Below are 15,389 nucleotides of genomic sequence, written 5' to 3'. Positions count from 1 at the left end.
TTACTTCTCTCCACACTCCTTTTAAAAGAGTCACTCCAGCGATACACCTACGCTTGTACCATTAGCAAGTTTGCTGTCGAGTTAGCTTCGTAGTCAAAGATGTCTGATATGGAAGATGACTTCATGTGCGACGATGAAGAGGATTATGATCTGGTAAACTCCTCCGAAGTAAATATATATGGATATTGTAGCTGATTACCATATACAACGTATTTAGCTAGCTAGATTAACCAGCGTAAACATTCCACTTTGCTAACTTTAGCTAGCTCACCGTATTACTCTCAGCTACGTTACTTTGGCTGTTATCGGTGCTCGTATCATTGACAGCTCAATTGCCTAGTTAGTTAGCTAGCTTTGTCTGTAATGATTTTGTTCACATACTGCTGCTATACCGTTTGCACCGTTATATGATCCAGCTGTTTGCTTTACAAATCACCATAGCAAAAACAACACACATCATCATGAGCTAGCTAGCTAGCTGGCTAGCTGAATGTCAACACAACCAGTGGGTGTTGATCTTGTAAACCGCATTGATGACGAATTGTGTGATTTCAGGAGTACTCAGAGGACAGCAACTCTGAGCCCAATGTTGATTTAGAGAATCAATACTACAATTCAAAGGCCCTGAAGGAGGATGACCCCAAAGCAGCTCTCATCAGCTTCCAGAAGGTTAGTTATCACACACACACACACACACACACACACACACACACACACACACACACACACACACACACACACACACACACACACACACACACACACACACACACACACACACACACACAGACACACCACGTCAATGGCTGGCCATTTATTAAATGCGTCTTTCTGAACACCAGGTCTTGGAGCTAGAGGGTGAGAAAGGAGAATGGGGGTTCAAAGCTCTCAAACAGATGATTAAGATGAATTTCAAACTGGTAAGCATTAGACATTAGTCTCACAAGTCTCCAAAATAATTGTCTCTGAAATATTACATGTAGGCTACCTACAACTATTGTCTGACAGGCATTTCTGTAGGAGTAGCCTAGGTATTCATAAATATGAACAGCCTACTTTATGTGACATCTCTGATCAAATGTGATAATATTTTGTAAAGAAATGTCATATTATGGGAGCATAAAAATTGTATTTTGAATGACATTTATTTAATTTGTAACCCCCCCAGACGAATTTCCCTGAAATGATGAACAGGTACAAGCAGCTGTTAACATACATTCGGAGTGCAGTTACACGAAACTACTCAGAGAAATCCATCAACTCCATCCTGGATTACATCTCTACGTCTAAGCAGGTATTGTTTGCCACATCAAATGATCAATAAACAATGTTGATTCTGTGATCATCTGAGCTGTACAATTTTGAGGAAAACAGTCCAAACAAACTGAATGTTTGAAGAGGAGGCAAATACTTCTACATTTCTTTTTAAGATGGACTTGCTGCAAGAGTTTTATGAAACCACATTGGATGCATTAAAGGATGCCAAAAATGACAGGCTTTGGTTTAAAACCAACACTAAGGTATGATTCATTTTAAAGATAAAAAAAATATATATAAAACTTTTACATGTGTCATTAATTCCATCCACAATATCATAATTAACATTTTATACAACGCAAAAACATATGTGGCGAGTGGCATATAATTTATATGGAGACACTGACTTTGATACTTGTGTGATTTGATTTCCTCCTTGGTTTGTCCTGTCTGTTGTTTAGCTTGGGAAGTTGTACCTGGAGAGAGAAGAGTATGGTAAGCTTCAGAAGATCCTGAGGCAGTTGCACCAGTCCTGTCAGGTGAAGAAACACTCCTCATCAATGCAATCAGAGGTTTTCACAGAGGTTTTACCACCAAATCTAATTCAGCATTATAACATCATAATGAAAAACATACTTGTGTGTTCTTAGTGACAGTAGATTGGAACTGTATTGTATCATTGTAGCCTGGTCCGAGTTCTGTTTGCGCTGTATATGTAACAGTATAACTTTAGACCGTCCCCTCGCCCATACCCGGGCGCGAACCAGGGACCCTCTGCACACATCAACAACAGTCACCCTCCGAAGCATCGTTACCCATCGCTCCACAAAAGCCGCGGCCCTTGCAGAGCAAGGGGAACTACTACTTCAAGGTCTCAGAGCAAGTGACGTCGCCGATTGAAACGCTATTTAGCGCGCACAGCTAACTAAGCTAGCCGTTTCACATCCGTTACATATAGACAACTTCTATAGCTGTTGTCATGACCACAGGAGGCAAGACAGCACAAACAGATCTGGGGCCGGGCTAGTATGGCTGTGGAACCATTGTGGAAATCTAGAATTTCCTGTTCCTCCTGAAGTGTCTGTGGAATTATATCTCTAGTATTTGTTCTGTCTTGGTGTATAGATGGATGATTTAGTGTTTGTCCCATGTTCTGTCTTGGTGATTTAGTATTTGTCACATGTTCTGCCTTGGTGTATAGACGGATGACGGTGAGGATGACCTGAAGAAAGGCACCCAGCTCTTGGAGATCTATGCTCTGGAGATCCAGATGTATACGGCCCAGAAGAACAACAAGAAGCTGAAGGCGCTGTATGAACAGTCTCTACACATCAAGTCTGCCATCCCTCACCCTCTCATCATGGGAGTCATCAGAGGTAGACACATCTCAAATCAAATCAAATTTTATTTGTCACATACACATGGTTAGCAGATGTTAGTGCGAGTGTAGCGAAATGCTTGTGCTTCTAGTTACGACAATGCAGTGATAACCAACAAGTAATCTAGCTAACAATTCCAAAACTACTACCTTATAGACACAAGTGTAAGGGGATAAAGAATATGTACATAAAGATATATGAATGAGTTATGGTACAGAGCGGCATAGGCAAGATACAATAGATGGTATTGAGTGCAGTATATACATATGAGATGAGTATGTAAACAAAGTGGCATAGTTAAAGTGGCTAGTGATACATGTATTACATAAGGATGCAGTAGATGATATAGAGTACAGTATATACGTATACATATGAGATTAATAATGTAGGGTATGTAAACATTAGATTAGGTAGCATTGTTTAAAGTGGCTAGTGATATTTGACATTTCCCATCAATTCCCATTATTAAAATGGCTTGAGTTGAGTCAGTGTGTTGGCAGCAGCCACTCAATGTTAGTGGTGGCTGTTTAACAGTCTGATGGCCTTGAGATAGAAGCTGTTTTTCAGTCTCTCGGTCCCAGCTTTGATGTACCTGTACTGACCTCGCCTTCTGGATGATAGCGGGGTGAACAGGCAGTGGCTCGGTTGGTTGCTGTCCTTGATGATCTTTATGGCCTTCCTGTGACATCGGGTGGTGTAGGTGTCCTGGAGGGCAGGTAGTTCGCCCCCGGTGATGCGTTGTGCAGACCTCACTACCCTCTGGAGAGCCTTACGGTTGTACGGCAACTGCTCCACCCAAGGTCCCTCCCCTCTGACCGAGTCCTCTAATGTATTTTTTTTTTAGGTAGGAGGCATGTACAGAGGATCCTTTTTCAGGACCATGGAGTGATTTTCTAGGAAATTAATCCTGACAGTGTTTGGTCTCTCTCTTGTTTTTGTTTTCTCAAGAGTGTGGAGGGAAAATGCATTTGCGAGAAGGGGAGTTTGAGAAGGCTCACACAGACTTCTTCGAGGCGTTTAAGAACTACGATGAATCAGGGAGTCCTCGACGGACCACCTGTCTGAAGTACCTGGTGTTGGCCAACATGTTGATGAAGTCTGGAATCAACCCGTTCGACTCACAGGAGGTATGAAAGGTCTCATTTGTGATAAGCGATAAATCTCTCTTAGGGATGGTTTCCCAGACCTAGATTTAAAACGGAGGGCCCTGTCACAATATTATAACCTGCTAATTAAGTAAATTAATTCATATTTGAGTGATTTAGTGATGTGTGTGTGTGTTGTATTGGTGCATCTTTTCATAAAGTTTGAGTATCTTTACTCAAGCTGACATTTGTTTATCTTAGGCTAAACCCTATAAAAATGATCCAGACATTCTTGCAATGACAAACTTGGTCAGGTAAGACTGCATCTCATTCACTATTACAATCTAACCTTTCTGGGGTAAGTCTGTCTACACACTGTCTGTCTACACACTGTCTGTCTACACACTGTCTGTCTACACACTGTCTGTCTACACACTGTCTGTCTACACACTGTCTGTCTACACACTGTCTGTCTACACACTGTCTGTCTACACACTGTCTGTCTACACACTGTCTGTCTACACACTGTCTGTCTACACACTGTCTGTCTACACACTGTCTGTCTACACACTGTCTGTCTACACACTGTCTGTCTACACACTGTCTGTCTACACACTGTCTGTCTACACACTGTCTGTCTACACACTGTCTGTCTACACACTGTCTGTCTACACACTGTCTGTCTACACACTGTCTGTCTACACACTGTCTGTCTACACACTGTCTGTCTACACACTGTCTGTCTACACACTGTCTGTCTACACACTGTCTGTCTACACACTGTCTGTCTACACACTGTCTGTCTACACACTGTCTGTCTACACATTATGCTGTATGAACATGGTCTGATTACTGAATGGAAACCAATGTTCTATTCTGCCCCCCCCCCCCCTTCCACAACTCCCCTTCTAGTTCCTACCAGAACAATGACATCACAGAGTTTGAGAAGATCCTGAAGACCAATCACAGTAACATAATGGATGATCCGTTCATAAGGGAACATATAGAAGGTATGGTGGTCTGGACGTCACTTTCAGACTGATTTATTTGGTTGATGTTACTTCATCACAACAAAAAACAACAATATATTATTAAGTAGTAACATGTTTATATAAGCAAGTTAAAAAATCCTTATGCCTGGGTGGCATGTTTTATTTATTTTTTATTTTACCTTTATTTAACTAGGCAAGTCAGTTAATAAGAACAAATTCTTATTTTCAATGACGGCCTAGGAACAGTGGGTTAACTGCCTGTTCAGGGGCAGAACGACAGATTTGTACCATGTCAGCTCGGGGGTTTGATCTTGCAACCTTTCGGTTACTAGTCCAAAGCTCTAACCACTAGGCTACTCTGGCAAGAACAGCTCAAATGTGTTACTGAAAATTCCTTCTTCATAATCATTTATTTCCTTGCTTTTGTCTTTCAGAGTTATTACGAAACATAAGAACACAAGTGCTCGTCAAATTAATTAAGCCTTACACGAGAATACACATACCTTTTATTTCCAAGGTAAGATCACTACAAAGATCTGTCTCTGGCATTTTTGTTGTTGTTGTTGAAAAAGCAAATATTTTCTCTAAATTTTGAAGGTCATTATAACATTTTTGTCTCTTTTCAGGAATTGAACATTGATGTCTGCGATGTGGAAAGCCTTCTTGTTCAGTGCATTCTAGACAGGTAAATTGCATGTCGTTACATCATTGTGGTTTAGTGGTCTAAAGGCACTGCATCTCAGTGCTTAGGCGTCACTACAGACCCTGGTTCAGCGGTCTAAGACACCACATCTTAGTGCTAGAGGCGTCACAACAGACCCTGGTTCAGCGGTCTAAGAGACCACATCTCAGTGCTAGAGGCGTCACAACAGACCCTGGTTCAGCGGTCTAAGAGACCACATCTCAGTGCTAGAGGCGTCACAACAGACCCTGGTTCAGCGGTCTAAGACACCACATCTCAGTGCTAGAGGTGTCACTACAGTCCCTGGTTCGATTCCAGGCTGTATCACATCCGGGCCGTGATTGGGAGTCCCATAGGGTGGCGCACAATTGGCTCAGCATCGTTAGGGCTTGGCCGGAGTAGGCCGTCATTGTAAATAACCATTTCTTCTCAACTGACTTAAATAAAGGTTAAATAAAACAATAATGCACCACAGTTTTGTGAGTTTACCATCATTGACCTTCTATTGAACTTTTCTTCCTCTACCTGTCAGCACGATCAACGGCCGCATCGACCAAGTCAACCAACTGTTGGAGCTGGATCACCAGAAGAGGAATGGAGCCCGATACATGGCTTTAGATAAATGGACGAATCAGCTGAATACTCTCAACCAGGCCATAGTCAGCAAACTGGCCTAATCAGAGGAGTCAGTAGTGTAATTGAAAAGTTAACAATTCGATGGTGGGGGTATTTCAACTTGAAGGAACGAATTAACCCAATTCATCTCGGGTTACAGTAGCAGTAGGCTACATTCATTATTGTCATCTGTAGGCTTGATGATGTTCAAAGCTTCCAATGGCCAATGTACTGTCATTTATGTGACTGATCATTTAAGATGGAGATCAGGGGTGCCAGTTGCCAGCTTGTGTTTCATGGCCTTGGGCCAGTTTCCTGGGCACAGATAAATCCTAGTCCTGGATTTAGAAGCATGCTCAATGAGAATGCTTTTTAGGGTTTAGGTGTTGGACTCTGCGTAATCTGTGTCTGGGAACTCGGAACTTGTGGCCTAAAATCAACCGACTTATATTAGAAAACGATGGCCATTGTACAGATAGAGGATTGTAAAATCCCACTTATGTACATTTCTTATAGGGAAAGGACATGTCTGTTCTCCCACTATATTACCGCCTTCCATGGAAATGTGAAAACACCGAATTATTTCTAATATTATTGTTGAGCATGTCAAAATCAGCATGCCCTTTTCTGTAAAATAGCCAGCGCTCTATACAGTATTTCATCAATGTAGGTCCATGTTTCATATGGTATGTTGTTTTGACACTGTTGTTGAACAATTTGAGCTTGTCTGTTTTATTAATGAATAATAAACAACAAATAGTACCTTCCTATGGTGTCACTTCTTAAATATTTTTAAACATATTTTTTTGCATATCACGTGGAGGTAACTCATATTCTGTAAATATCATACATCAGCAACCATCTCTACAAATCATCCCAAAGCATTATTTCCACTATTTTCACTACCAGGTTGGTGATTTGGTTGTCGGCAACAACTACAACAACCCATCTGTGTTGCAGCATGGCCATTGGTGGGAGGTCGTTTGATGACGCGTGTTGAATTCACCAATCAGCGACGGAGAGTTTATGCCGCTGTTTGGGCGCGCGAGCTTTCAACGGAGCGGCGAGTCGTAACACAGGAAGTTCATTACTATTATTAGCCAGACAGATTGAAAACCTAACTTTAGTTGTTTAGGAAATATACGCAGACGTTTTGTTCTGATTAGCAACTGTTAACGAAACTGTACTCTTGTCAGACTAGTACGTTATTAGGTAGCTGTGCCCGTCATGCCAGTCGTTCGATGCTTTGTTTGTTTTCTGGTAAATGGTTGCTATGTTAGCTAGCTAATGTTAGCTAACCAGTCCGATCATTCATTGCCCAGCATAATGTGCATCTGCTGGTTTGTAACGGTTTACATTTGATTTTTTTTGGGGGGGGGTCCTCGCTGACAACATTTATCATCGGATATCCACTTGTACTTCAAATCAAAAGGTAAGGTGATCAGTGAGTTGACTGTGTTGATCACTCTTCAAACGGAACAGTTTCTTCTTCTAGCTAACGTTACAGCTAACTAATTGACTAACGTTAGCTAGCTCGGTGTTGTTTTGAGTCGTACTAAAGACATAATGACAATGTTTCTGATACGAGGTGTGTGGTTTGCGTGAGCCCTCCGCCCTCACTGTCAATCAAATACACAGCCACGTCATGAACATCTGCGCTCTCTTGTGCTTTCTCAGGTCTTCTCTCAGTATTAGTACTGATCATCATGTCCATCGACTTTGATAGTGCTGCTCTGCAAACTCAACATGAGGAGGAGGAATACGACCCAGAGGACTATGCCCGAGAGCAAGAGGTACGAAATACTCTGTCATTCTCTCTCTAACACACAGAATGTTTTTGTTGTTGTTGATAAACTTGCTTGTTGCTAGGGTAGTGGATCAGAAATGTATCATGTGCTTATGAAACAGTGTTGCTATTATGTTGTCTGACAATGGTTTCAGTGTGACTTCAATTCAGAGTGTTTTTGCAGATAGTAGACATCAGCTCTTGTGTTGCCACTCCCGTAAGGGCTGGGATAGTAGTGATATTTATAATTATCGGCCCATTTCAAGGCTTCCTTGTCTAGCCAAGATTATTGAAATCTTGGAGTAGGAAGCAGATTATTCAGTCAACCTTATTTGATCTGTTCTTGATCATGGTGATCTTATTTGTCGAAGTGAGCTGCTACTCCTCTGAAACCTTGGAATGAGTAGGTGTGTCCAAACCTTTGACTGGTACTGTATACAGAGTTTGGACACCTAACTCTTATTCCATTTTTACTACATTGTAGAATAATAGTGAAGTCAAAAACTATGAAATGACACATGGAATCATGTAGTAACCAAAAAAAGTGTTAAACAAATCTAAATATATTTTCTATTTGAGATTCTTCTAAGTAGCCACCTTTTGCATTGAAGACAGCATTGCATGCTCTTGGCATTCTCTCAACCAGCTTCATGAGGTAGTCACCTGGAATGCGTTTCAATTAACAGATGTGCCTTGTTAATTTGTGGAATTTCTTTCCTTCTTAATGCGTTTGAGCCAATCAGTTGTGTTGTGACAAGGTAGAGGTATTATACAGAAGATAACCCTATTTGGTAAAAAGCCAAGTCCATATTATGGCAAGAACAGCTCAAATAAGCGAAGAGAAACAACAGTCCATCATTACTAAGACATGGTCAATCTGGAAAATTTCAACAACTTTGAAAGTTTCTTTAAGTGCAGTTGCAAAAACCATCAAACGCTATGATGAAACTGGCTCTCATGAGGACCGCCACAGGAAAGGAAGACCCAGAGTTAACTCTGCTGCAGAGGATAAGTTCATTCGAGTTAACTGCATGTCAGGAATTGCAGCCCAAATAAATGCTCCACAGAGTTCAAGTAATTAGAGGTCGACCGATTAATCGGCAGGGCCGAGTTTCAAGTTTTCATAACAATCGGCATTTTTGGGCACTGATTACATTGCACTCCACGAGGATAATTTTACATAATTATGACATAACATTGAAGGTTGTGCAATGTAACAGCAATATTTAGACTCATGGATGCCATCCGTTAGATAAAATACAGAACGGTTCCGTATTTCACTGAAATAATAAACGTTTTGTCTTCGAGATGTTAGTTTCCGGATTTGACCATATTAATGAAACAAGGCTCGTATTTTGTGTGTTTATTATATTATAATTCAGTCTATGATTTGATATTTGATATAGCAGTCTGACTGAGCGGTGGTAGGCAGCAGCAGGCTCGTAAACATTCATTCAAACAGCACTTTCCTGCGTTTGCCAGCAGCTCTTCGCAATACTTGAAGCACAGTGCTGTTTATGAATTCAAGCCTATCAACTCCCGAGATTAGGCTGGCAATACTATAGTGCCTATAAGAACATTCAATAGTCAAAGGTATATGAAATACAAATGGTACAGAGGGAAATATTCCTATAATAACTACAACCTAAAACTTCTTACCTGGAAATATTGAAGTCTCATGTTAAAAGGAACCACCAGCTATCATATGTTCTCATGTTCTGAGCAAGGAACTTAAACGTTAGCTTTTTTACATGGCACATATTGCACTTTTACTTCTCCAACACTGTCTTTGTGTTATTTAAACCAAAAAAAAACATGTTTCACTATTTATGAGACTAAATAGATTTTATTTATGTATTAGTTTAAATAAGTGTTCATTCAGTATTGTTGTAATTGTCATTATTACAAATATATATATATATACACACACACACACACACACACACACACACACACACACACACACACACACACACACACACACACACACACACACACACACACACACACACACACACACACACACACACACACACACACACACACACACACACACACACACACACACACACACACAGTGGGGCAAAAAAGTACTTAGTCAGCCACCAATTGTGCAAGTTCTCCCACTTAAAAAGATGAGAGGCCTGTAATTTTCATCATAGGTACACTTCAACTATGACAGACAAAATAAAAATAAAAAAATCCAGAAAATCACATTGTAGGATTTATAATGAATTTATTTGCAAATTATGGTGGAAAATAAGTATTTGGTCAATAACACAAGTTTATCTCAATACTTGTCATATACCCTTTGTTGGCAATGACAGAGGTCAAACGTTTTCTGTAAGTCGGGCAGCTGTAGAACTTTTTTGAGGATCTGAGTGCCCATGCCAAATCTTTTCAGCCTCCTGAGCGTGGAAGAGGTGTTGTCGTGTTCACTTCAGGACTGTGTTGGTGTGTGTCTGTGCTGTGGACCATGATAGATTCTTAGTGATGTGGACACCGAAAAACAGTAGCTATGCCGACGCACTTAATCGGCATATTTAGTAACCACGTTAGTCAGGGCTCATCTGAAGGGATGTTAATAAACGCTTCTTTGGAAAACACAGGCTTTGCCAAGGTTGAGCATAGACAGTGAAATGTCTCATTTTAAAGTTTATTTTATTTTTTATGATAGACATGTTCTTTCAGATTTACCGAAGAGGGTCTGGGTCAGATTTACCGAAGAGGGTCTGGGTCGGTCTTCTCATCCGGCAAATGTGTCATGACATCATCTCTAATATTGTGGTATTTTTAGGTGGAAATCTTCTATGTGATCTCAATGGTTACACTGCCCACTCTTTAGTAGTTGTTTTGTACAGTGGGTCAGTGGGAACCTTGAGGAGGGTATCTGTACAGTGGGAACCTTGAGGAGGGTATCTGTACAGTGGGAACCTTGAGGAGGGTATCTGTACAGTGGGAACCTTGAGGAGGGTATCTGTACAGTGGGAACCTTGAGGAGGGTATCTGTACAGTGGGAACCTTGAGGAGGGTATCTGTACAGTGGGAACCTTGAGGAGGGTATCTGTTCAGTGGGAACCTTGAGGAGGGTATCTGTAGGAGGGTACAGTGGGAACCTTGAGGAGGGTACAGTGGGAACCTTGAGGAGGGTACAGAGGGTACAGTGGGAACCTTGAGGAGGGTACAGTGGGAACCTTGAGGAGGGTACAGTGGGAACCTTGAGGAGGGTACAGTGGGAACCTTGAGGAGGGTACAGTGGGAACCTTGAGGAGGGTACAGTGGGAACCTTGAGGAGGGTACAGTGGGAACCTTGAGGAGGGTACAGTGGGAACCTTGAGGAGGGTACAGTGGGAACCTTGAGGAGGGTACAGTGGGAACCTTGAGGAGGGTACAGTGGGAACCTTGAGGAGGGTACAGTGGGAACCTTGAGGAGGGTACAGTGGGAACCTTGAGGAGGGTACAGTGGGAACCTTGAGGAGGGTACAGTGGGAACCTTGAGGAGGGTACAGTGGGAACCTTGAGGAGGGTACAGTGGAAACCTTGAGGAGGGTATCTGTACAGTGGAAACCTTGAGGAGGGTATCTGTACAGTGGGAACCTTGAGGAGGGTATCTGTAGGAGAGTACAGTGGGAACCTTGAGGAGGGTATCTGTACAGTGGGAACCTTGAGGAGGGTATCTGTACAGTGGGAACCTTGAGGAGGGTATCCTTTAGGATGTAGCCTGGCGTTTTCTTTGTATTTCTAACATACTGCCTGCTCCAATCAGATGTAGGCATGCTCGGTGTGTTACTCACCTCTCAGCCATCTGCTCTGTTCAACCCTGAACCTGTTACCTGTGCTGTGCTGGGATATTATTGACCCAGGCAGGCAGGCAGGTGAAAGGCTGTCAGCCTGTTGTCATAGTGAGGCTAGCTCTGCTCTGTTCAACCCTGAACCTGTTACCTGTGCTGTGCTGGGATATTATTGACCCAGGCAGGCAGGCAGGTGAAAGGCTGTCAGCCTGTTGTCATAGTGAGGCTAGCTCTGCTCTGTTCAACCCTGAACCTGTTACCTGTGCTGTGCTGGGATATTATTGACCCAGGCAGGCAGGCAGGTGAAAGGCTGTCAGCCTGTTGTCATAGTGAGGCTAGCTCTGCTCTGTTCAACCCTGAACCTGTTACCTGTGCTGTGCTGGGATATTATTGACCCAGGCAGGCAGGCAGGTGAAAGGCTGTCAGCCTGTTGTCATAGTGAGGCTAGCTCTGCTCTGTTCAACCCTGAACCTGTTACCTGTGCTGTGCTGGGATATTATTGACCCAGGCAGGCAGGCAGGTGAAAGGCTGTCAGCCTGTTGTCATAGTGAGGCTAGCTCTGCTCTGTTCAACCCTGAACCTGTTACCTGTGCTGTGCCGGGATATTATTGACCCAGGCTGGCCAGTAAAAGGCTTTCAGCCTGTTGTCATAGTGAGGCTAGCTCTGCTCTGTTCAACCCTGAACCTGTTACCTGTGCTGTGCCGGGATATTATTGACCCAGGCTGGCCAGTAAAAGGCTTTCAGCCTGTTGTCATAGTGAGGCTAGCTCTGCTCTGTTCAACCCTGAACCTGTTACCTGTGCTGTGCCGGGATATTATTGACCCAGGCTGGCCAGTAAAAGGCTTTCAGCCTGTTGTCATAGTGAGGCTAGCTCTGCTCTGTTCAACCCTGAACCTGTTACCTGTGCTGTGCTGGGATATTATTGACCCAGGCTGGCCAGTAAAAGGCTTTCAGCCTGTTGTCATAGTGAAGCTAATTCTGCTCTGTATTTTCTCTTTTTTTATATAAAGTTAAACATCATAATATCTCTGTTTGTCTCTCTCACACTCAGTAGAGTGAAGCTGGAGCAGGGTTGCGTTCAACTAGATTTGACTATACCAGACTGCTCACTCTATGGATTATAAAACATTAGAGTTGCATTTTACCAGACTAGATCAAGCATGGCTGGATTATTTAAACCCTGACTGGATTATCATTGGATTAACATTGCGTTTAAAAAAACCTGGATTTATTCTACAGAGAACTGACTACATTTTTGCGTGTATGCTGTACGTACAGGAGGCTGTTATGCGCAAAGTCAGTCATGTGAAAAATGTTGGGTCTGCTCCAGTTAACCAGGCTGTATGATGTGTGTGAGAACCAACAATCGAGCCGACTGACTGGGAACACAAGGCTAGCCTAGAACATGTCTGGCCGCATTGCCTTAGAATGTTTCATCGTCACACAAGAATGATCCTCTGTGTGGCGACACCAGACTGGAATCATGTGGCTCAGGAGCTGAAGTTAATGTGTTTCCTCACTTCTGTTGATGACTCCCCGAGTGGGACATTTTAGTGAGTTCTGCTCTGGTTGGGGATATGCGTCCTATGATTGAGGACACGGTGGAAAATGTGAGGAACATCCAGCAGTCGTTATGGGAAGTAAGTAGCTGTCTCTGCCTTTTCCTGTTCCCTTCACTCAGGCTACTTCAGGCTAGAGTCTACTACAGGCTACAGGCTACTTCAGGCTAGAGTCTACTACAGGCTACGGGCTACTTCAGGCTACAGTCTACTTCAGGCTACAGTCTACTTCAGGCTAGAGTCTACTTCAGGCTAGAGTCTACTACAGGCTACAGTCTACTTCAGGCTACAGTCTACTTCAGGCTACAGTCTACTTCAGGCTACAGTCTACTTCAGGCTACAGTCTACTACAGGCTACAGGCTACTACAGGCTAGAGTCTACTACAGGCTAGAGTCTACTACAGGCTAGAGTCTACTACAGGCTAGAGTCTACTACAGGCTAGAGTCTACTACAGGCTAGAGTCTACTACAGGCTAGAGTCTACTACAGGCTAGAGTCTACTTCAGGCTAGAGTCTACTTCAGGCTACAGTCTACTACAGTCTACTACAGGCTACAGGCTACTTCAGGCTAGAGTCTACTACAGGCTACGGGCTACTTCAGGCTACAGTCTACTTCAGGCTACAGTCTACTTCAGGCTACAGTCTACTTCAGGCTAGAGTCTACTTCAGGCTAGAGTCTACTTCAGGCTAGAGTCTACTACAGGCTAGAGTCTACTACAGGCTAGAGTCTACTACAGGCTAGAGTCTACTACAGGCTAGAGTCTACTACAGGCTAGAGTCTACTACAGGCTAGAGTCTACTACAGGCTAGAGTCTACTACAGGCTAGAGTCTACTACAGGCTGTCTACTACAGAGTCTACTACAGGCTAGAGTCTACTACAGGCTAGAGTCTACTACAGGCTAGAGTCTACTACAGGCTAGAGTCTACTACAGGCTAGAGTCTACTACAGGCTAGAGTCTACTACAGGCTAGAGTCTACTACAGGCTAGAGTCTACTACAGGCTAGAGTCTACTACAGGCTAGAGTCTACTACAGGCTAGAGTCTACTACAGGCTAGAGTCTACTACAGGCTAGAGTCTACTACAGGCTAGAGTCTACTACAGGCTAGAGTCTACTACAGGCTAGAGTCTACTACAGGCTAGAGTCTACTACAGGCTAGAGTCTACTACAGGCTAGAGTCTACTACAGGCTAGAGTCTACTACAGGCTAGAGTCTACTACAGGCTAGAGTCTACTACAGGCTAGAGTCTACTACAGGCTAGAGTCTACTACAGGCTAGAGTCTACTACAGGCTAGAGTCTACTACAGGCTAGAGTCTACTACAGGCTAGAGTCTACTACAGGCTAGAGTCTACTACTACAGGCTAGAGTCTACTACAGGCTAGAGTCTACTACAGGCTAGAGTCTACTACAGGCTAGAGTCTACTACAGGCTAGAGTCTACTACAGGCTAGAGTCTACTACAGGCTAGAGTCTACTACAGGCTAGAGTCTACTACAGGCTAGAGTCTACTACAGGCTAGAGTCTACTACAGGCTAGAGTCTACTACAGGCTAGAGTCTACTACAGGCTAGAGTCTACTACAGGCTAGAGTCTACTACAGGCTAGAGTCTACTACAGGCTAGAGTCTACTACAGGCTAGAGTCTACTACAGGCTAGAGTCTACTACAGGCTAGAGTCTACTACAGGCTAGAGTCTACTACAGGCTAGAGTCTACTACAGGCTAGAGTCTACTACAGGCTAGAGTCTACTACAGGCTAGAGTCTACTACAGGCTAGAGTCTACTACAGGCTACTACAGGCTAGAGTCTACTACAGGCTAGAGTCTACTACAGGCTAGAGTCTACTACAGGCTAGAGTCTACTACAGGCTACTACAGGCTAGAGTCTACTACAGGCTACTACAGGCTAGAGTCTACTACAGGCTACTACAGGCTAGAGTCTACTACAGGCTACTACAGGCTAGAGTCTACTACAGGCTACTTCAGGCTACAGCTACAGTCTACTTCAGGCTACAGTCTACTTCAGGCTACAGTCTACTTCAGGCTACAGTCTACCCTATTTCCTGTATAGTATGTGCATTACATTTGAGCATGGCTGGTCAGAAAGGAAGTTAACTAAAGGCAATAGGGTGCGTTTTCAGCCTTTACTCTTCACTCAGGGCTGTCGCTCTCGGTAGTGTAGAGCACGTGTATTTATGTTGATGGCTGTCAGGGAAACCTGTCGTGGGAGTCTGTTCACCTGGGCG

At 43.3% G+C, this 15,389-nt stretch overlaps 2 protein-coding genes across 7 annotated transcripts in view; both read left to right on the top strand.

Annotated features, from left to right (window-relative positions):
* Positions 1-6,777, top strand: LOC124036992 (COP9 signalosome complex subunit 2). Of its 5 annotated transcripts, none has more exons than XM_046351605.1 (13): positions 1-168; positions 556-669; positions 843-920; positions 1,169-1,294; positions 1,431-1,520; positions 1,719-1,829; positions 2,459-2,633; positions 3,585-3,763; positions 3,983-4,035; positions 4,634-4,731; positions 5,148-5,230; positions 5,340-5,398; positions 5,928-6,777. In XM_046351605.1, the coding sequence occupies exons 1-13, from the start codon at positions 100-102 to the stop codon at positions 6,070-6,072; spliced, it is 1,380 nt and encodes a 459-aa protein (XP_046207561.1). In that variant the 5' UTR covers positions 1-99; the 3' UTR covers positions 6,073-6,777. The 5 variants fall into 5 exon arrangements, with proteins under 5 accessions (XP_046207561.1, XP_046207560.1, XP_046207565.1 ...); XM_046351604.1 differs by having other exon boundaries at positions 1,719-1,841; XM_046351609.1 differs by having other exon boundaries at positions 5-153; positions 1,719-1,796.
* Positions 6,778-7,084: 307 nt separating this feature from the next.
* The window catches only part of cep152 (centrosomal protein 152), a 42,577-nt gene continuing 34,272 nt past the window's right edge, over positions 7,085-15,389 (top strand). Inside the window, exons 1-2 of one of the 2 annotated variants that reach the window (XM_046352257.1) lie at positions 7,085-7,442; positions 7,688-7,803. In XM_046352257.1, coding sequence (XP_046208213.1) covers positions 7,717-7,803 — 87 coding nt within the window. In that variant the 5' untranslated portion in view covers positions 7,085-7,442; positions 7,688-7,716. Of the gene's footprint in view, positions 7,443-7,687; positions 7,804-12,980; positions 13,229-15,389 lie in introns of those variants that run through there. The other variant, XM_046352258.1, reaches the window with a different exon arrangement.

Source organism: Oncorhynchus gorbuscha, linkage group LG06, assembly GCF_021184085.1.
Source record: "Oncorhynchus gorbuscha isolate QuinsamMale2020 ecotype Even-year linkage group LG06, OgorEven_v1.0, whole genome shotgun sequence".
Taxonomy (NCBI): domain Eukaryota; kingdom Metazoa; phylum Chordata; class Actinopteri; order Salmoniformes; family Salmonidae; genus Oncorhynchus; species Oncorhynchus gorbuscha.
This window is presented reverse-complemented; position numbering and strand designations above follow the sequence as displayed.